The sequence below is a fragment of the Sander vitreus genome, chromosome 1 (assembly GCF_031162955.1).
Source record: "Sander vitreus isolate 19-12246 chromosome 1, sanVit1, whole genome shotgun sequence".
Classification (NCBI taxonomy): Eukaryota; Metazoa; Chordata; class Actinopteri; order Perciformes; family Percidae; genus Sander; species Sander vitreus.
The window spans coordinates 28094705-28116963 of NC_135855.1; the positions used below are offsets into that span (position 1 = coordinate 28094705).

Below are 22259 nucleotides of genomic sequence, written 5' to 3' on the forward strand. Positions count from 1 at the left end.
CTAACTTTCTGTCATATTTGCTGAAACACTGACCCTATGTTCGAGTAGAACTACATGAAGCAGGTAATTTAAAAACAAATCTGGCACCACCTACAGCCTGTAGTGCAATTTGCAAAAATCCACTGGGGGGGAGGGACTGAGAAGTTGTTGATGTTTACATTTTTTGGCTAAGTCCTGGATCTTCCCAAGCCTACCTACAGCACCTTTACGTGCTTGTTAGTTTGGTGGGTGGGTGGAGGGAGTGACTGGGCCACAAAGCCTTTTCCTTTCTGTCTGAAGTGTGTAGTGAACCACTGAAAGGAGCTACACGTGTCTAATTGTCCCTCACAATAGCTGATACCGTATGCTGCTGGTGCCTCAGATAATATCAGATGTCTTTAGCAGTCTTTTACATGTCAGGTTATGGTTAATATCAGAACTGTAGCTATTATGGTGAAGTTTAATTTCAGAGAGTCACTTAATTGTTGATATAAATGTAGCTGTAAACGTGTCTGCGCCTTGTATGAATTTGAATCCCAGAGCACTGCCTCTTCTATAATTTATAGTGGCAGAGGTGAAAGTGAAACCGGCCTCATTTCCACTGCTCCAGTTCACTAACAAAACACCAGGGTGGGGAATAATAATAATATAGCAAAATAAAAGCATATTTCTTCCCATATTACATGCTGATGATCATTACTGTTTATAAAATAACTAATCACTTCTCATGCTGCTAGTTAATATCCTGTAGCAGTGTCTACTACACATTGTATGTTAAGTTTAGTTTAGATTAAAGCGTTTATGGTCTCCCCCTACTCCACCTTTCAGCAAGTAAACAATGTTTTTTTTTTTTCCATCAAGTTTTCAGTAAAACCTCATGAGGCATTTCCTAACTAATATGGACACCACAGTCCCTGTCAAACTGACCTGCTTGTGTCCATGTCAACGTGTAACTCGACACCGTGCTGTGTCGCTGTGTGAGGGAGCTGATCACTCAGTGTGTCTCTCCCGGGCTGATGCCTGCCTGCTGCACCATGAGGGCTAAAGCCTCAGACATGCACAGCAAGGACTGTGTCAAAGTGGCTGTCAGAGTCCGACCGTTCAACAAGGTCAGTGTGGAAAGCTGTCATCCATTTCTTATTTTACGCAATTTCTCCGTGTGTATGCCTGATGTTTGTGTATGTATATTGCAATGTACTGTATTCTTATGGAATCACATTCACTGACAAATTACTATATCCTGCTATATTATACTATACACACTGAAGAATTGCAGAGAATGCCTCGACATGACAAAACTTGTAATAGTTATTAGTAGCTTGTATTAGTGTTAATAAACTAGAGTAAATATTTACAAATTTGTGGGCAAACAAACAGGAGGATTTGACTTGCTGTCAATTACTTTTCTACAAAAAAGATAGCAACACTCAAATACCGAGTTTAACGTCGAGGCCTGTCGGAGTGCAAAGTCTGTGTCAAACAACTGAAAGCACAACAGGTGAGATGATTGAAGAAGGATGGAGGACGTCGTGTAGCCCAGCGAAGCTCAGTTGCAAAACAATGGGTCTGGTGACACTGACACAGCAGATATTAGATTTAAAGTACGTAGTTATTCGTACACTAAATGACTCTGACATCCTCCCTCAGCCTTGTTCTCACCCTCCTTCGTTTCCTCCCTCCGTTCAGAGAGAGAGGGACGCAGGCAGCCGAAGTATTGTCTCCGTGGTGTCGAGCTCCATCACCATCCAGGACCCACGTGAACCCCAGAGCCGTCGTTCGTTTTGTTTCGACTACGCCTACTGGTCCCACAGCGGCTTTGCACGGGACCGCGGCGGCCTCTACGTGCCCGAAGAACCCGGGGGAAGATACGCCGACCAGGTCAGGTTCAAGGCATCCAGGTAGAACCTGGCAAATATGTTGGAACAGTACAGTGGTGTAGTCTAATGCAGTGGTTCCCAACCTGGGGTCCGGGGACCCCTCAGGGGGGCGGCAAAGATCACAGGGGGTGCGCAAGTCTTTATCTGGTTTGAGGTTGAGGTAAAAAAAAAAAATATTTGCACATGTTAAACAAATTATGATAATACACTAGAATATATAATGTATACAAAAGTCTGTATAAAAACTGCATATTTTTGTTCTAGCTTAAAATTGTAGGCAGGCTACTTAGTAGGCCAAACCTCCAGGACCTCTTAACTTGGGACCCTTGCTGTCATCAGGTCAGCTGCTAGCTGCTATCATCCTCGTTTTTCCTGCTGCCACGGCATCACTATTTTATGAATGAAACATAGCGGAGAAACGTAAAAGTGCTGATAACTCCTCTGTATCAAAAAAGAAAGTAAGGCTCTATCTCGAGAGTTATCTCAACTTCGGTTTCGGAGGGGGGGCTCAGCTTTTCTTAGACATAAGTAGGGGGGGCGCCAAGGAAGAAAGGTTGGGAACCACTGGTCTAATGTATTGTAGTGGGTATACTGAACTGTATATAGTGGGGGGTCTGGGTGTCCTACCCCAGGGAAATCTTTAACGTCAAAGGATTAATTTCCTGCATTCGGATACACTTTTATGCACTAAGTTACGGTGGAAATACCTTTATTTAGCCTATGTGAAGAAAAAAAACACAGTTGACAATTCAAAATATATCTAAATTATAATGGAAAGTCTGTTGCGTGTCATTGCGCATTAAGTGGGTATATGGAAATCCTGGATCTTTCTTAGTGGGTATACTGCGTATACCTGTATATCACGTAGACTACACCACTGGTACAGTACATACGTTACAATCAACAAAACATATTGAGCACTGTGCAACAAGCAGAATGCAAGTAGAATATCTAGACAGTATATCAATGTAGACTGTCCAAACAGACCTAGAGTGACTTTGAGCAAGACAATACTGATATAAGCTCACAAAATACCATCCATCCCCAGGACAGTGTGTTCCAGGACCTGGGAGAGGGAATACTGGAGAATGCACTGCAGGTAACAATCACCATATATTAAGTCTCAGAGCTCTGTGTTTTTTGCACCCAAACTCATTTTTGTTCTGTGCTAGTTGGCTAAAACCATTTTAGGGTTCTACTTTCTGTCCAAGTTAGATCTGTTTTAATAGTAAAAGTCCTGAAACGGTGTCTGCAGGGTTACAATGCCACACTGTTGGCCTATGGGCAGACCGGCTCAGGGAAGAGTTACTCGATGGTGGGCTACGGGCCTAACAAAGGCCTGGTTCCTAAACTCTGTGACCGACTGTTTCAGGCCATTAGAGAGAACCAGGATACCAGACAGTGTCAGGTAAAGAGTGTGTGTGGCTGTTCAACAGCACACAGTGCCATGTATGGGTGTGTGGTGGTTGTGAATATTCTGAATGTCTTTGTTCTTGATGTCTACACAGGTCTTTTTCAGCATGTTGGAAATCTATAATGAGCAGGTAACAGCTGGTAAAACAGCATTGTTCCCTTTCCTTTTTCTGATTTGTTTTTGTCTTCTTTCTCAGGATATTACATTCATTAAGAAGTCTCTGTCTTGGTAGAAGGCCAGCGTTTTCTCCTTCCTTTAAACTCTGCGTCATTTTCTTTTGTCTCTCTCCGATCTGTCCAGGTGGTTGACCTGCTGTCTCGGGGGTCTCGTAATCCAGGGGGGCTCAGAGTCAGAGAGGAGCAGCAAAGAGGCTTCTATGTTGAAGGTCTCCGAACAGTCCCGTGTGACAGCGCACCACAGGTAGAGGGATGATGGAGAGTATGTATATATAGAGAGAGAAGCACCTCAACATACAGTAACAAACTGTGAGACAGTGAAGGGAAGCTGGATAGACGTTTTACATTCAACTCTATGACTCCTGAGCGTCCTGCAAGTTTTGTAATCATAGAATTATGATATAACAGCCGTTAGGAAAATTAAAAAAAGAGCTACAAGGAATGTATCGGGGTATTTCAGGTATCCTTCTGTGTGCTTTGTTAGTGTTTTGTATTTCGAATCATGTTGAAATGTAGGTGGAGCAGTTAATGGAACAGGGGACCAGGACCCGAACCACAGCTGCCACTCACATGAATGCCAATAGCAGTCGCTCGCACATGCTCATTATCCTCCAGCTCAAACAGGTAAGTGGCTCCACTTTCAGCTGTACTCCATATACATTCCCCATAATTTAGATTAGTCTGTCCCAGTTGCGCCACAGTCAATTTTCATACTATTTTCTCATGCTCGAGTTATGTGATTTACCTACACGTGTGCGGGTGTCTCCGTATCTTTACATGTGTCAGAATACTGTCTTCAGGTTTCTTCCAGATTTTGTTATTGACGTCACTGTGACCTCCTGTCAGATCTTTTCAAAAGAGAGCATCACAAAGCAGTCCAACATCAACTTGGTGGACTTGGCTGGCAGTGAGCGTCAGCGGTCGTCAGGGTTGGAGGCTGACAGACTCAAAGAGGGCACAGCCATCAACCTGAGCCTCACCACCCTGGGCAATGTTATCAGGTTGGCCTGGTGTTAAGTTTAATTTTAGTTGGGCACCCGCATAGCTCAGTTGGTAGAGCAGGCGCCCATATACAGAGGTTTACTCCTCGACGCAGCGGGTTTGACTCCGACCTGCGGCCCTTTGCTGCATGTCAGCTGAAGAAATGAAAGGGGAGAGAGGGGGGCTCTCTCCCCTTTCATTTCTTCAGCTGTCCTGTCAATAAAGGCCTAAAAATGCCCAGGAAAAAAAAAAGTTTAATTTTAGTTTCCATTCAGTTTGGTTTATCAGTATCTTTTACCTCCTCTTCTCTCCTCCAGCTCCCTCGCTGATGTGGCCGTGGGGAAGAAAGTTGTTCACATACCATACAGAGACTCAGTTCTCACCAAGCTGCTGCAGTCCGCCCTGGGAGGCAACAGTCGCACTGTTATGGTAACAGACACTTTATAGGAAATCGTGCTAACACACACTGATGTTGCATTATGTTAATACAGTTGTTTCTGATTGTGGACATCAATCAATTTTCAAGATTGCCACACTGAGCCCTGCTGATATCTGCTATGAGGAGTCTCTCTCAACCCTGCGCTATGCTGAGAGGTACCACAAACCATGCGTGCAGTGTAACCCATTGTGAATTCAGCAGGTTGCCACTATAATAAAAAACATGCTAAAACCTATATGCCAATTGCTCATTGTCATGTCTGTCTACCTCCTTCTTCTTCCCCTATCTTTTCTTTCACTCATTTCCTCTGTTCCACCTGAACCCCATCCACATCCCTCACTCGTTGTGTCCCCACCTGCCTCACCTCTTTAGGGCAAAGCGTATCCAGAACCGAGCGGTGGTGAACGAGAGCCCCACTGAGCGCCTGGTTAAGGAGCTAAAGGCCGAGAACGCCAGACTGCTGCAACGACTGAGCCGACTGGGCCAGGAGGGACGCAGAGCTAACGACGAGACCAGTAAGATGCACTTTTAGAATAGAAGAATAGAATTTAGCAGGTGAGGGGTCAACACTTATATGTGTGTGTGTTTAGAGGAACTTCGTCAGCTGCTGACCCACAATGAGCTCCAGATCAGAGCTATTCAGACTCTATGGGAACAACACCTGCAGGAGGCGCTGAAGGACTGGGAGCAACAGTATGCTAACATCACACAGGTGTGCACACACACACACACACACACACACACACACACACACACACATCCATGTACACAATCTGACACACTCGGGAGTGTCTCAGATGAGCTTCGGAAAACACATGAGCACAGAACGTGAATGCATTTGGTGAAGGTATAATGTATAAATACATCTTTGTACATGTACTAAGCTCTTACTTGTCTCTCTTTCCTCTCTCTCTGTCAGGAGAGGAGGATGATGCAGATGCATCCCTACATCCTGAACATCAACGAGGACGCTCAGCTGTCGGGGGTGGTCAAGCTGTTCATTCAGGAGGGTAACTCTGTCTCTCTCTTTGTATCTTTATATTGTGATGAATATCTCACTCTCTAGTTCACTACACTTTGTAGAGAGGGAGATATGGACAATGCCAAAAGGGTTAGTAGGCTAGAGAATTGGATGTTCTGTGACTGAGCAGCTTATTATAGTCTGACAGACCCATTGCTACAGTTATTAGCATGTTTATTACCATTCGTTAATACTGTTTTGTGTTCCAGGTGAATGGGACATCGGCCTGTGTGACTCTTCCCAGAGATCCATCTCTATCAAGGGCTTAGGGTGAGTTTACATCACATTAAGATCACATCAGGGATTAATATCAAATATATAAAATATGAAATATAAAATCACAAACCTAGCACAAGTAAAGCATGTTTCAATATAATTTTATTTATTGTGTAAAATCATAACAGAAGTTATCTCAGGACACTTTACAGACACCTAGTCTCGTTTTGCCAGACCATCCACACGCTGCGGAACGGAGGAGGGTCTGGCTAGTCCACATAGCATTCTGGGATGGGAAAAAAACTAGCTCTGGTTTATTGGCATTTCTTTAAACCAATCACAGTCTTCATGGGCAGCGCTAAGCTCCGCACGGAGCCACTGTAAAATAGTTGTGCGAGAGAAAACTCAGATTTGACAGATGGTCTAGCTAGCTGTCTCAATTTACCATGCAGATATCTGAGGGCTGGTCCTCATAAATCCACTGGAGTTTAAAATTCCAACACAAAGAAAGCGGAAGGAAACGGACATCAGCGAAAATACATGCATCCGGCGGAATTTCCTGCGGCACTGGAGCAATCCCGGAAGTGTAACGCCAAGGATAGAGACTAACAGACACCCAACAATTCCCCCCAAGAGCAAGCATTTGGTGCGACAGAGGCAACGAAAAACTTCCTTTTAATAGGCAGAGAATAGTGACACTCAACAGTCTATACATTATGTCTAAAAGTAGATGTGAATGATGTCATTGATTAGCAATCTGTTTCCCTGCATTCCAACTAGTGCATGCTAGGATAGGCTGTAGGCCATGTGACCCTTTTAAAAATTAAGCAATTGAATACAATTACATCTACACGTCTGGAACCTTAGTATTGTGGAGATGCAAGTATCCCTTATTCAAAATGTGTGTCTTTTTCTGCATCTTTGAGTTTACACACACATTTATGTCTGCACTTGTACGTGTGTTTTTGTGTGTCAGGATCCAGCAGCGTCATGCTGTGTTCAGGAATGAACAGCGCCGGGTAACACTGACCGCGCTGGCAGGGTCAAAAGTCATCGTCAATGGCAACGCTGTCTCACAGACAACTGAGCTGCAGCACCTGGTGGGTGTCAACACGTACACAAACTTTATGATATGACTGTGACATGCTCACACACACACACACACACACACACACACACACACACACACACACACACACACACACAAAACACCTTTCTCTTTTTTTTGTCTCCCTCTAGGACCGTCTCATTCTTGGCTCTAACTGCACCTATCTGTTTATTGGTTATCCCTCTGAGAGGGGTGGGGATGACTGGAGCCGCTACGACTACGACTACTTCCAGTCTGAACTTGCAGCTGCTGAGGGCATCCACCTGGGTAAGCTGGAAAGTAAAGCCGTTTACACATGATCGGCGGCAAAACCGCTTTGCGCGGGCCGTTCCATTGATTTCCTACGGGGAGAGCGATGCCGCCCAACTATGTGCTGCGCTACCCCCGGCGTTTCACACTGCTCGGATTTGCCGCTTTGCGCTGCGCTCAAAGTTCAAATTATTTCAACTTTGACCTAGTTGCCGTTGACCTTTCGAAAGTGCAACCAATGAGATAACAGCTGTCGTTACCTCGCAAGGGGTAATAGCTTCCTTGCCACCCAAAATGACGAATACTTACGCTGCGCTTTGCTCTCTGCGCTGCAGAGCAAATCGCTTATCATGTGTAGGCGGCTTAAAGGAGATTTATTTTTGGAGGGAAACTTGTTAGATATTATTTATGTGTCTGTGTTTAGGTGAGTCAAGTGCTGGGTCCAGTCAGACAGATCCCAGTCTGCTGGCCGTCTTCTACGACTACATCAAATTGATGCCCATGGTGGCCGAGGCCAACCAGATGAGCCAGGAACTGAACAAGGTAACGCACAAATGCATGACATGTTTTTTAAGGGACTGAGTATCTTTCTTTAATATTAATATGTTAATATGTTCTTACTGGAGGCTGTTTGTAAATCAAATAACACAGATATATTTTAGTTTTTGTTTTCATATGGTCATGGTTATGTATTAACAATGACTAAACAGCTGCAATTTATCGTCTGCCATGTTTGTAGGGGGTGGAGTTTAAGTTGGAGATCAAGAATCTGGCACTGTCGGATTCAAAAGGACATGATCTGGAGAAGGAGATTGCTGTCAGAGTCACCTGTATGGGAAGAAAACAGGTTGGTGTATCGCTCTTTCTTTCTGTGTCTTTCTTTCTGTCACATACGATTACTTTTTTTTGTAATTTCAATGTGGGTTTGAGGGGTCTTAACATTTTGTTTCTTTGTCTAAACTACTGTCACACTCCCTCCCCAGGTATGGATGTGGTCCAAGGCCAAGTTTGTGAACCGCAAGTTCCTGATGGAAGAAGCCTACCAGCAGCATCAGGCTGAGAAGAGCGGAGACAATGTAAATCAAGGGCGAGAACGTTTTTCATGTTTTTTTTAAATGTAGTAAGAGACTTTACATATTGGCACAAATGCATAATTTGTGTTTCTGTTTTTGCTGTCCCTTCTTTGAATTTCTGACAATCAGCAAGCCTAAACATTTTGACCTGTTTTTGGTTGTTCTTGTCAGAAAGTAGAGGGGCTGTCTATAGCTGCATTACCCAGAGATAAAGACCCGTTCTGGGATCCTGTGGAGCCTCTACTTCTAGGAACTGCTCACCTCTGGCTTCAGTCGCTGGCCTTCCGCATCCCTTTGGAAGAGCAACTTGAGGTACACACACAGATGTACACACGCACACACACACACACACACACACCCACACACACACACACACACACACACACACGTGGGGTGAACACAGAGTGATACCTGGTTGGTAATCTCTGTCGGCAGGTGCTGGGGTCAGAGGGCACAGAGGAGGCCATTCTACAAGCACAGCTGGTCCCCTGTACCTTCACAGGACTGTATGACACACACACACACACACACACACACACACACACACACACACACACAATTGCGAATAACCCTAATAAAACATATAAAGATATATAGTAAATGATCTTCCTACCTTCCAGCCCTCTGGGTGAGGATGACATTCTGATCGACCCGTCCGAGTTACTGGGTCGACGACTGGACTTCCAGCTGGTCCTGGAACAGTGTTGTGGCCTCCGCTGGATCAGAGAGGCCCGCAACAGAGGGGTCCAAATTGGGTGAGGCATTCATGTAGAGGCATGGAAGGCACTGAAAAGAGTTTGAAGTACAGGGAGCATACAGAGTATTTGTGTATGGCGCAGGAATATCCAGTACCTTAGGTTGGACGTGTGCAGGTTTCAATGATTGAGGATTGAAAGTGAAGTGTCGTGATAGAAACAGGGAATATAACTGTCCTCTGGATTCATACAGCCAGAAGTGAGATACTGTTCTTTGTTCTTTCCCCACTCTGTTCAGTTTCAGGTTATTTGACAGCAGCCAGCCTCTGTACTCTCCGGCTGTGTGGCACAACGTCAATCCACTGCTGGATCATAGAGTTCACTTCGCCTCCCTCCACACCTCCCAACGCCTGTTAGACTACCTGCAGAGCAGTGCTGTAGTGCTGGAGCTCTGGGGCCTTCAAGGTGAGGATGCACAGATATGGAATGAATGATTGTCCAAGACTGTTGTATGTTTTTTTTTTACAGTATTATTTGCTGAGAGCAGGAGACAAAGTTGGAGGCCTTCAGCTCATGAATTAACACTAAATATTTGCTACAAACGGCGCATGTAAAACAATAGCAGTATGTAGTACGTAGTTATGAATGCTCTAAGTCACACTGCTGTATTATCTCATTTCACAGCAGCAGCCCAAAATGAAAGTAATCACACATTATCCTGCCTCAGTGCTTCCCTCAGGATCGCAGAGATTAGTTGGAGTGGGATGAAAGTGAATTGTAATTGTTGTAATTCTCGCCCTAGTTAGAAAACATTTTAAAGTTGTTACAATGTTTTACTATAAATGTACAAAAGACAAAATAAACAGTCAGAGGTATCATTAAAGCTGCTGTGATAGGTGTTGGTTTTCGGTTTCAGAGGGTTGTACTGACCTCATATCATCTCTGGAGGGAGTGAGGATGACTACAGAGGGCATCTTTATCATCGAGGAGGCAGGCCCAACACACACTGCAGTGAGTTTGATGTTAAGTCTGTATTCCTGCGTGAGGAATAGTCTTTCAATTTGACGCGTTTCTAAAGCTGAGTATGACACTCACATGTGCAACCTAATACATTATGCATTACCTAACTGTACGATAACTGTAAGACAGTAGAATTGTAAATCATAGATCATAGGATATGACCTAATGAGAAATTCCAAAGAACTTTAGTGCACAGGAATGGTGTCATTTTGTATTCAAAGAACAATTCATAAGTTAAACATACATCACTGTGCTTGTATAATTCGGTGTGTGTGTGTGTGTGTGTGTGTGTGTGTGTGTTGCAGCCTGTAGACTCTGCAGAGCCAAGCTGCTCAGTGAGAGTTCTTCAACAGGACTTGGAGGAACTGAAGAGTGTTAATACTTCACTGAGAAAGGAAAATCATAGTTTGAGAGAACAACTCAACACAGCCAGGAATGGTAACTGAAACATACATGACACACACCAAGGTCGGGGTTAATATGCTGTTAAATGAATTGAAAACACAAATTAAAACTACAGTTTACATCACGTATATACCCTACTAACTTTTAGACATCATTTAAGTTGTTACGTGGCAAAATATTCCCGTTGTTTTCTGACACCGTTCTTCCTCTGTGTGTTAGGTGGAGATGGTGTGCGTGGTCGGTCGGTGCGTCCAAGCTGTGATGCAGAGTTTGCTCGCGCTCTCAAGGTTTTCTACCACAGCATGACCTCAGTCAGGGCTCAGCTGCAGCGCCTGCGCAGACACAGGCCCAGCGTACGTATCAATGTCTGTCTGTCTGCAGCTTTAGTAGATGTGAGCGTTAGTACAATCAGGCCTTGTTTAAAAATTTGATATAGAGAACAATACACAATCAGGCACACTAATTAACTGGCAGAAGAAACGTTGTAGTAAGATTATAGTGAGCTCACCATAGTAACTGGTGAGGATTTGAAAAATGTTCCTTTTTAAGTTTCTCAAATTAAAGATTTTTCTTTAAGCTTGGTATGTTTGGAATGTGACAAAACCGTCAGGAATTTCATTACAGTTTTGTTCGATTGCTAAACGACAGTGGGCACAACTGAAGCCACATGCAAAACTCAAACTACAGTCTGCACATCAGCAGTTCATGTGGACCAAACTCTAGTTCGTTTTTCATTGCTTGAACACAGTTTTCAAACTCGGCAAACTCTCTCTACACACTTATCCCATGACTTTAACCACAATGTGCACAATACTGTTGATTTACAGCACTTTGTTCAAATGCTAACAAAACTGTTAACCACACATTCAAAACAGAATGGATTTCAGTCTGGTGCCTATCAAACACAGCTGATTGCAACTTTAGCTGAAAGCCTAAGCAAGTGTCTTGTTTTAGACTAGTTAGTGAACATATACAGTATTTATATAGAGAATGCTCAGAAAGCCTTTTTTTGTATACAAACACCAAATAAGAATGAAACCATTATACACTGTACCGTTTGAGAGAAACAGGTAAAAGAGCAAAGATACCAACATGTCCAGGTAAGATGTCTGAGGTTAAACAGTATACACAGCTATAAAAAATGTGAAAACACTATATCTTTACTATACTACTGCGTTATTACTGTTTTTCAGAAAGTAATGGAGGTGAAAGCAATGGAAACACCACATTCATTTGTATTTAGAGATGATGCAGACATCCAATGTGATGAAGAAAACTTGCCACATGATGCTGGAGAGAGGCAGGATTAGTCACACTATACTTTATTACTGTTATGTACCTTTAGGTTTTTCCAGTAATTCCATAAATTACTAGACACAAAATACTATATTGAAGCAAACTGCTGAGTTTCATTCCTTCTTGTTTACCTTACGTAAAAAATGGTATATTACATAAAAGCTATATCTTTTCTTTAAAAGAAACTATTGAGTAGTGTGAAGTCACTTCAATTGTTCAAACTGTAAAGATGAGAAAGTTAGTAATTTCTGTATTGGTGTTTGCTAGTGTTTTTACTCTGTGTGTTCTGAGTGACGGTGTGTGTTATCTAGGTGAGGATGGTTCATAGTGTTTGGCTGCACTGAGACTGTTTTGAGACGTGTGTGTGTGTGTGTGTGTGTGTGTGTGTGTGTGTGTGTGTGAGAAGAGTTCTGTTGCTTGGAATGAGTTTTGCAGGAGATGTGAACTGTTTAGTTCAGGTGACTGTTGGTAGTGCAGACTGTAGTTTGAGTTTTGCACATTTGGCTTCAGTTGCTCCCACTGTCGTTTAGCAACTGTAATATCTGGACATTTCAGAGAATTTCCAAGTGGTAATTTTACAAAAGTTCATTCGAAGTTTTCAACTTGTTTGATATAATCTTTGCATTATTTATAATCGATGCAAGTTATTTTTTTAGAAAACATCTGCCAACCTGGCAGGAGATTATTTTTTAAGTCATGGAATTTACAATCAGGTCTGCAGTGAGTTGTTTTTATAATGATGAATGTATTTTGGTTAGCTATTTGGAAAAGTACAAAGTACAATCAAGAGTGAGTTGCTAATATTAAGCACTAGAGTATAAAGTACATGATGTGTATGGATACCTGTTGATTCTAGTTTTGAGGCTATGTGTTCCTGTTGTTTCCAGGAGGAGTCCGACCTGCTGGGGCTCAGACTGTTTGTGGACGAGCAGAGTCGTCTGCTGAGGGACTTCTCCGAGCAACTGGAACAGAGCGTCTCCACACTCAAACAAGATGTAGCAGCCATCGTCCGCCGGAAACGAGAACGATCCGGAATCTGGTCTTAACATTTTAGAGATTTTCACAAAAAGTAAAAAGAATGTGACTGTCTCTGGTCATTCTTTTACAACACTGCAGATATTTCCAATGTGAAGTGTGTGTGTGTGTGTGTGTGTGTGTGTGTGTGTGTGTGTGTGTGTGTGTGTGTGTGTGTGTGTGTGTGTGTGTGTGTGTGTGTGTGTGTGTGTGTGTGTGTGTGTTGGGTTAAGATACTGACATTTTTAAGTAGCTGTTACTAAGAGCTTTATTGTGTTGATTCTAAAACCACATTATGGAATTTGTAAAAAAAACAGCTTAAAGGGGAACACCACCAACTGTATATTAACGATTTGAAAGTTATTTGTATTTATTTCTTGTCCGCAAGAATAAATACATGTTTAGTATGAACAGAATAACAAAAGCACTGAAGTCTATAAAAAGTTTATTAGACTGCATGTAAAAGAAGTCATTCCAGTCCCAAACTGCAAATAAATTAAAAGGCAAATACAACTCAAGTTTCACATTATATTCTTTGTAGCCATCATTGATACAGGCCATATTCTCAAGCGACTGCAGTTCACTCTGAGGCTGTATCACAGCATGACATCAGAAATCACGGAGCAAGGAAAGCTCCTCTTTGTCATGTCTCATTGTGGGGGACTAATATTATTGATCACAGACTTAGGTGAACTTACAAGAATAAGATATTTAGAGCTGAAAAGGGGAGATTTCATCTTGAGTTCAATGACACAATTAATTAGTTAACACAGCATCTTTCGCTTTAATATCCACTTCAGAGGTAAAAGCACAACGGTTAATGCTTGTAACAACTTGAAAGAGTACAGACAGTTGCTGTAGGTCCAAAACAGATTAGCGTGGGCACATTTACAGGAGGAGAGGCAGAAGGCAGATGTGAGGCAGATTAGTCATCAGATATGATGGAGAATATCTGCACAACAGATACTGTATGCAGGCAGGTAAGTTGACAGTAGGGGGTTGGTCATGAGAAACTTAAAACTGGTGCAGGTGTGTGTGTGTGTGTGTGTGTGTGTGTGTGTGTGTGTGTGCAAAGAAGGCTGAGGGTACAGGTGAGGTAGGTTAATATGGTCCTTAGGGATTGGGAACAAAACACAACCTATAATTTTATTTTTTTACAATATACACTTCCTGTAACATTTACTTAAACGTAAAATGATGTCAGAAAAAATGCTGCAATTAGCGAACATTTCCTTTTCTACAGTTTCACTGCCAATTGTCTGCACCTCTTTGGGTAAGTTTGAGTTCTATTTCTGAACGACAACACAAACAAACACGAGCAAAGAGCATGTACAGTAGAAGTTTAGGTACATATCAAGTACAGTTGGGAAAATTACATTAGAAAAAAGCACTTGCTCTCAAAAAACAACCTTTCAGCCTTGTGTGTGTGACAGATTGCATGATAGAGCACTGTTATCAGTTTTCATTTTTAAATTACACTCCAGTTTATACAGCCATTAAGCTTGAATGGAAAGATAAATGTGTACCTGAATTTATCAGCCAGCTCTTATCTGTAACCTTTTGGATTCTGTGACATAGATTGCTTGGCTGATTAAACCGTCCTCTAGCTTTTTTTCCTAAACTATCTTTTCTGTCTGTCAGGCTAATGCATCTATTCAGAAAAGTCTGTGGTTAAATGTTTTTTGGAGGCCAATGTGAGTGTGTGTCTACACATTATTCCAGCTCATTTCACCTGACCATGCCCGTATTATATCACCATCTTTCTGACTGTGAAACAACCCTTTTACATTCTGGGTTGCTCAAATCTTTCAGCTCCCTCCTTTCATCTTTCTCTGTTCACCACTGGAGTTCAAAACATACATGACCACTTGTATCTTCATTTCTCACTCACAGTCTCACACACACTCACTAAAGCTTTCAGCAGCGGACGGACAATTTTCACAGTATAAAAATATTCACTAAACCACAGAGAGGTCCACGATTTCACATTAAGCCCATATTTATCGATCTCTGAAGCCACACAAAGATAAACATCTTTCATTAAGAGCTGCAGTCCAGCACAAACAAAGAGTGAGAATAATAAAGTCTCAGTCAAGACTGAGACTCAAATAAGTCAACTTTTATGTGAGACATTACCAAGACAGTGGGCAAACCAGTTAAGATAGTTACAAAAGCAATACTTCACATATTTAAAAATATTCATGTAGGTCCTGCAAGATGGTGATCCATCCCACTTTTTCAGTTTTTCCTATCCAGTGCTAGCTCTGGTTTACCTGGGCTCAACCAAAATGATCCCTGAATAAAGTCAGCATCACTAATGTCATCAAGTGTCTGAAGAGATGGATTTATTCTCGTTGCCTGTTTTAGTCAAGCCTTCGGTAGTCGTCTGCCGTGTAAATTCAAAACATTACGTAAACAAACTTCAGCTTTACAGTGAAACTAAACAGAATCTATGAGAGATCAGTCAAGTTCACTGACTAAACTTTTAGCCATACTGCTAACAAAGCAAGGAACTTAAGCCAAAAATCCCCACCACAGCCCTCACTGGTACATTCTCCACCTTAACAGAGGAAAACACTTACACACAGACGGGTGTGTCTCAGCAGAGGGCAAATCTTCCTTCAAAAGGCATCGAAAGCATCCTTCCAATAATCTTCTCTTCTCAGGCACTGGTGCCGTCATTCTCAGCAGCTTGGCTGTCGCTTCCTGTTGTTCCGTGGGTGATGAGGGTTGGTGGGGCCTCAGATACGTCTCGCTGGCTGTCGTGCCTTGAGTGGCTGTCTATCTTATGGAGGCTGCTGTGAGCAGAGAGCGGGTGGTCCAGACGTGGCATGCTGCCATGGAAACTGCGCTCCTCTGTACCTCGGCAAACCATAGTATCGCTCCTGAGACAGGAGAGGCAAGGGGAGAAAGACTCCGTTTCATCATATTCACAACTGTTGACAGACAAACAGAAAGTCACGGATTTCCTCCTCTACCTGTCGTCACGAATGCGGCGCAGGCTGCCGTGGTAGCTGGCCTTGCTGTGGACACTGCTGGCCTTACTCCTGGTGGAGGTGGGGGGGGCCGTGGTGACTTCTGACTGGTTCATCGAGGTCGTCTAGGACAGCCAAGTGGGTGGAAGAGGCGTGGGTTGAAGTGCCCTAAAGGAGTAATGTATTTAATCAAAAAAAGGTTACATTCTGTATCTGCTCATTCCATCACTTCAATCAAGCTAGTGATATACTGTAGTACACAGTAAGTCTGTTTAAACCATCATTTAAAGTTCTATTCAATAATCAAGGGCGAACCAAAATGCTTCAGGGTATATGTAGGAATGCATCAGAACTTTGAGAACACAGAATAGTATGCTATAGAATAGTACGTCATAGTATAGTATGTCATAAAAATGTTTAAAATATCATAGTATAGTATGTCATAAAAATGTTACATATGTCATAGTACAACAGAATCTGTAGGAATATTAAAACTATGTCACGCACTGTGAGGGTGCGCCTCATTCTGTTCAAGAATATGTATCGCTATTATTGGACTCCCTCCAGATTGTTTAGAATTGGTCTGAAAGACACACCAAATTGTTGGAAATGTAAGACAGATGTCGGCCAATTACTTCATGTCCTATGGTCCTGTGATAAGGTCCAAGAATTTTGGACCAGGATACATGATGGATACTATGTTGGACTGCAGGGACCCAGGCTCCCTTCAGCCCAGGATTATTTGTTCTGGGAGATGGGTCAATCCTAAACGGGATGGGATATGTTCATTTTGAGAATTGTATGTTTTGTATGTTGTAAAAATAAAAAAAATTGTTAATCACAAAAAAATGTCATAGTATGGTGTGTTTTAAAAATTAAAAAACAAGTCATAGAATAGTATGTCGTAAAAATGTAAAAGAAAATTCATAGAATAGTAAGTCATAAAAAAGTCATAGTATATTACGTCATAAAAATGTAAAAGAGAAAGTAATAGTATAGTATGTCGAAAAAGTGAAAAAAAATTGTCATGGTATTAGTAGTATTAGTCATTAGTCAGGTAAACATGCTAACTCAACAAAGATAGGCTCAGCCCGGACTGGGGATTGAACCAAGGGTCAGGGTCTGCACTGCATACTTGTTGGTGCTTGTTGTATCAGTGTAAACCACTGAAAAAATGATAAAAAAGTCATAGTATAGTATGTCGAAAAATTGATAAAAAAAGTCATAGTATAACATGTCGAAAAAAAGTCATAGTATAACATGTCGAAAAAAAGTCATAGCATAGTATGTCGAAAAAAATGATAAAAAATGTGTATGATTATGTGTGTATGAATGCATGTATATGTGTGTATGTGTGTATACTGTATGAATGTTTATGTATGTATGTGTATATATATATATATATATATATTATAAGTTAATTGTGATAAATATAAATAAGATATAAACATGTGTTAATAATAATAATAATTTACTGAGTTATGGAAAAGAGGTAGGATTAAATAAGTGTATACTTCTTCCTACTCCTTGTCAGACATGTCTATGTTGGCTAATGTTACTTATTGTTTATTGATTGTTTATTGAATGTTTTGGTTATTTAACTTATTAGTACAATTTTTTTTTTAATGTTTTGTTTGCTTTATTTTTGATATGTCTGAAATAAATTTCTTCATTCATTCATTCATAGTATATCGAAAGAAAGTGAAAAAAAAGTCATAGTATGTCAAAAAAAAGTGATAAAAAAGTCAAAGTATAGTATGTCGAAAAAAGTCATAAAAGAGTCATAGTATAGTATGTTGAAAAAAATTATTAAAAAGTCATGGTATAGTATATCGAAAAAAAGTGATAAAAAAGTCATAGTATAGTATGTTGAAAAATTGATTAAAAAAAAATCATAGTATATCGAAAAAAAGTCATAGTATAGTACGTAAAAAAAAAGATAAAAAGTCATAGTATAGTACGTCAAAAAAAGATAAAAAAGTCATAGTATAGTATGTCGAAAAAAAGTCATAGTATAGTACCTCAAAAAAAAAGATAAAAAGTCATAGTATAGTACGTCAAAAAAAAAGTCATAGTATAGTATGTTGAAAAAAATGATTAAAAAAAGTCATAGTATAGTATGTCGAAAAAAAGTCATAGTATGTCGAAAAAGAAGTCATAAAAAAGTCATAGTATAGTATGTTGAAAAAAAATCATAGTATAGTATGTCGAAAAGAAGTCATAAAAAAGTCATAGTATAGTATGTTGGAAAAAATTATTAAAAAAGTCATAGTATAGTATGTTTGAAAAATTGATAAAAAAAAAGTGATAGTATAGTATGTCGAAAAGAAGTCATAAAAAAGTCATAGTATAGTATGTTGGAAAAAATGATTAAAAAAAGTCATAGATAATATGCAGAACAAAAGTCATAAAAAGTCATAGTATAGTATGTCGAAAAATTGATAAAAAAAAATCATAGTATAGTATATCGAAAAAAAGTCATAGTAGTATGTTGAAAAAGTCATATAGAATGGTGAAAAAAGTCATAGTATAGTATGTCGAAAAAAATATAAAAAATCATAGTATAGTACGTTGAAAAATTGATAATAAAAAAAAATCATAGTATAGTATATCGAAAAAAAGTCATAGTATGTACGTCAAAAAAGTCATAGAAAGATAAAAAGTCATAGTATAGTATGTCGAAAAAAATGATAAAAAAGTCATAGTATAGTATGTTGAAAAATTGATAAAAAAAAAGTCATAGTATAGTATGTCTGAAAAAGTCATAAAAAAATCATAGCATAGTATATGGAAAGTTAAAAAAAAGCTTGCTGGTGTTTATTGTATCAGTGTAAACCACTGAGCTAACGTGCCTTCAAATAAAGTAGGTAGAAAACAGTATAGTATTTAGAAAAAAGTCATAAAAAAAGTCATAGTATAGTATGTCGAAAAAAAATTATAAAAAGTCATAGTATGTCAAAAAAGTGAAAAAAATTGGAAAACATGCTAAATATATAGTAAATATATTTATTGTTTATGATATTTATAGTAAATGATAAAAATGTGAAAAAGTCATAGTATAGTATGTCGTAAAAAAAGTCATAGAATAGTATATCATAAAATGTATATAGAAAACAGCATGAAAAAAGCGAGAAAAAAAAGTCATAGTATAGTATGTCGTAAAAATGTAAAAGAAAAGTCATAGTATAGTATATCATAAAAATGAAAAAAAGTCATAGTATATTACGTCATAAAAATGTAAAAGAAAAGTCATAGTATAGCATATCATAAAAATGAAAAAAAGTCATAGTATATTACGTCATAAAAATGTAAAAAGAAAAGTCATAGTATAGTATGTCATAAAATAAATAGCATGTTATAAAAATGTAAAGGAAATGTCGTAGTATAGTATGTCATAAAAATGTAAAAAATCCTAGTGCTAATGGACAGTAATGGATGAAATTTAGCAACAATATAGCTTCTGGCCTCAAATTGCTCCAGTACTACTGATACTATTTTCTATTCTGTTACGTCTTCAACTAGTATTACAAAGATTACTTTTGATTCTGCTATATCACCGCTGTGTTTGCAGTCCTACCTGAGTGGATGTTCCTCTGGACTTCCTAACGATGGGGGTGTTGGGTTCTCGCAGCAGAGACTGGGCAAAGTCTGGCTGCTCCTGCAGCACCTGACGGGACTCATTCACCCCACTGCTGCAGAGAGAGGAGGATGAGGGAGGGCAGGAGAGAGGGGTTTAAAAATGGTAGACAAGAGGAGGGTGGAGGGGGAAAAGGTTCTCTCGCTTTGCCAGACCATCCACCCGCTGCGGAGCGGAGGAGGGTCTAGCTAGTCCACATCGCATTCTGGGATGGGAGAAAAACGTGCTCTGGTTTATTGGCATTTCTTTAAACCAATCACAATCATCATGGGCGCTGCTAAGCTCCGCACGGAGCCGCTGTAAAATAGTGGTGCGAGAGAAAACTCAGATTTTACAGATAGTCTAGCTAGCTGTCTCAATTTACCCTGCAGAGATCTGAGGAGCAGTCAACCATAGTCTTCATAAATCCACCGGAGTTTAAAATTCCAACACAAAGAAACGGACATTGGCGAAAATACATGCATCCGGTGGAAATTCCTGCGGCACTGGAGCAATCCCGGAAGCGGAACGTCAAGGATAGAGACTAAGGAAAAGGTAACGAGGGGCAAATCCAGAAAGAGCTCATAGAAGTTTAAAGGGGAGGGCAGACGAGAGTAGGCAGACATTTGATTACTACTGGTTATTAATACTGCAGTTTGTCTGTCTGAAGCAATAAATACACACGGACAATAAAATGTAACATACAAAATTATTATCAGATAGCACAATCAGATATGCAGTACATATGCTCTCACAAACTTGTTTTAGAGGACCCGTGTGCATGATTTAGAGGCATCTGGCAATGAGGTCGCAGATTGAAAACACAAGTTAGTTTCATGTGATTATAATAAAATTATACGAGGGAGGGGAAAATTTAGGACTGAAATCTTCTTACGCTTTGCGTCTGCGTCCATGCAGGAAGCTGGCCCATTCAAAACAGGTCTTCTTGCTGCCCACCCAGAAAACAGAGGGGATCCCCACCACCAACATCATCAGATATTTAATTAGGAACAATACCATGGCTGGCCGGCTGGTCTGCTCCACCTAAAAAGAACAGAAATATTAAATATTACACAATCATCTTATAAATAAAACGGAGTGGTTAAAATACAGCCTGAAATGGGAGCCTGAATTGTATGAACTTAAATGTGTGTGAAGAGAACATATTTCATTATTGCATAAGTACTGAAGTACAGGACAAATAATTCCTCAACAGTAACACAGTAAATAAATATGAAATGCTTAGGATGCCACCAAAACTACTTGCACATTAAGTGGACCAAAAGCATCCAGCAGTGACAAGTGTTTTTAGCCCAGTCAGTCAGTTTGAACGATGGAAGAGAGGAGGTAATCCTAGAAAAACCCAGCTGCTTCAGCAGCTGAACTGCAGCAACTGCTTTCTCCTCAGTTGGTCTTGAACTTTGATGCAGGATACAGTCTCTGCCACCAGAGGGCAAGGGTTTACAGCAGTTGTGTAGATTGAGAGGTAAGAACTGTTTTAAAACAAACAGAGAGCAAATGTAGGTAGTATAGTGTACAGTATATTTAAATGCAAGGTATACAGTAGTTCACCCTTACTTTTACAGTAGTTCACCCTTACTTTCTGAAAGATAATACTCCACTGAGGAACCATCAAAAAACACTGCAACTGTTGTAAAAACAACAAACTGCTGAGGTTAACAATGTTATCTTCACGCAGCACCAAAACAAGCACTGAATATATAGTATGTTGTGAACAAACCATTACAATGTGAATTCACAACCAGAATATTTTGCTCGTTACATATTAACAAATATCACAGACAGTGCTCTCACACTGCCAGGGTGCTGTGGGGTGTACTGTATGGAAAATACCCAAAAGGGGTAATTTATTATTTTATTTTGTCTCTGTTTTCTCTGTTTTGACTGACATGGAAGTAAGCGGATAACAAATTCTGTAGTTACACAGGCAACTACAGGTGGCCTTTTCTTAATGAGGCCCAACAAAGTGTAGTGGTTACAGACATGGTGCAGTACTAACAAATGTATGTGTACAATAAACTTTCCCATTGAAATCAAAATAGTACTCTTGTAAGGATGTTATTAAGATAGCATTTTAACACTCGCATCTTCTACAGACAACTCCCAGGGGAGGAGGACTTTTAGAAAGCTTAGGCGTTTCTTGCTTTTGAAAGAATCAGGGGCCAGAAGAATTGGTATGTATTAATTAGCTTTTGTCTGTCTTGCCCAGGCTGAGATTAAATGTCTCAGATTTAGATAAAACAAGAAACCCTGGGCCTTCAGTAAATTACCACCCATGCACACACACAAAAACGAAGTCACTTGAACTTGAACAATGGCCACAGAGTCTTCAATTATCCAAAAACATGCAATAGTACCCTCTCACACAGACAACCATTTGCACACAAAACCCCCTAGGGTAAAGATCAAATAACACATAGCAATATTAAAATTCCAGAGCCACAATAGGACGTAAAAGGGTACTCTCTTCATGAGCTCTCACACACAGCTACAGACACATGCATGCACACACAAGTAATATAAGCACTTGCACCTGCCTCCACCCCCTCTCATATAGTCTGTCATTCACAAATAAGCTGACACTCTTATTATAAAACCACTGTAACAGCACTCAGCAGAATGGTGGAATAAACAAACACTTAAAGTACAAGTTTTGTTATCTTATGAGTTATGTGGGAAACTGA

The 22259-nt window shown here is 40.3% G+C and overlaps 2 protein-coding genes across 3 annotated transcripts in view; one reads left to right on the plus strand and one right to left on the minus strand.

Moving 5' to 3' along the window:
- The first annotated feature begins 995 nt into the window (after positions 1–995).
- On the plus strand, positions 996–13481 carry kif28 (kinesin family member 28). The gene is made up of 27 exons (XM_078251497.1): positions 996–1088; positions 1666–1857; positions 2905–2955; positions 3112–3264; positions 3365–3400; positions 3571–3690; positions 3963–4070; positions 4293–4447; positions 4745–4856; positions 4954–5021; positions 5239–5381; positions 5457–5578; positions 5786–5876; positions 6097–6157; positions 7080–7203; positions 7343–7478; positions 7885–8003; positions 8200–8307; positions 8444–8536; positions 8705–8845; positions 8969–9039; positions 9154–9288; positions 9527–9693; positions 10145–10239; positions 10554–10686; positions 10873–11006; positions 12837–13481. The coding sequence occupies exons 1-27, from the start codon at positions 996–998 to the stop codon at positions 12993–12995; spliced, it is 3120 nt and encodes a 1039-aa protein (XP_078107623.1). The 3' UTR covers positions 12996–13481.
- LOC144518671 (frizzled-3-like) overlaps positions 13392–22259 on the minus strand; it is a 36420-nt gene continuing 27552 nt past the window's right edge. The window contains exons 8-12 of one of the 2 annotated variants that reach the window (XM_078251517.1): positions 20450–20598; positions 19516–19627; positions 16060–16106; positions 15942–16028; positions 13392–15848 (exon numbers count right to left, since the gene is read on the minus strand). In XM_078251517.1, the coding sequence (XP_078107643.1) occupies positions 15626–15848; positions 15942–16028; positions 16060–16106; positions 19516–19627; positions 20450–20598 (618 nt within the window). In that variant the 3' untranslated portion in view covers positions 13392–15625. Of the gene's footprint in view, positions 15849–15941; positions 16029–16059; positions 16107–19515; positions 19628–20449; positions 20599–20821; positions 21048–22259 lie in introns of those variants that run through there. The other variant, XM_078251508.1, reaches the window with a different exon arrangement.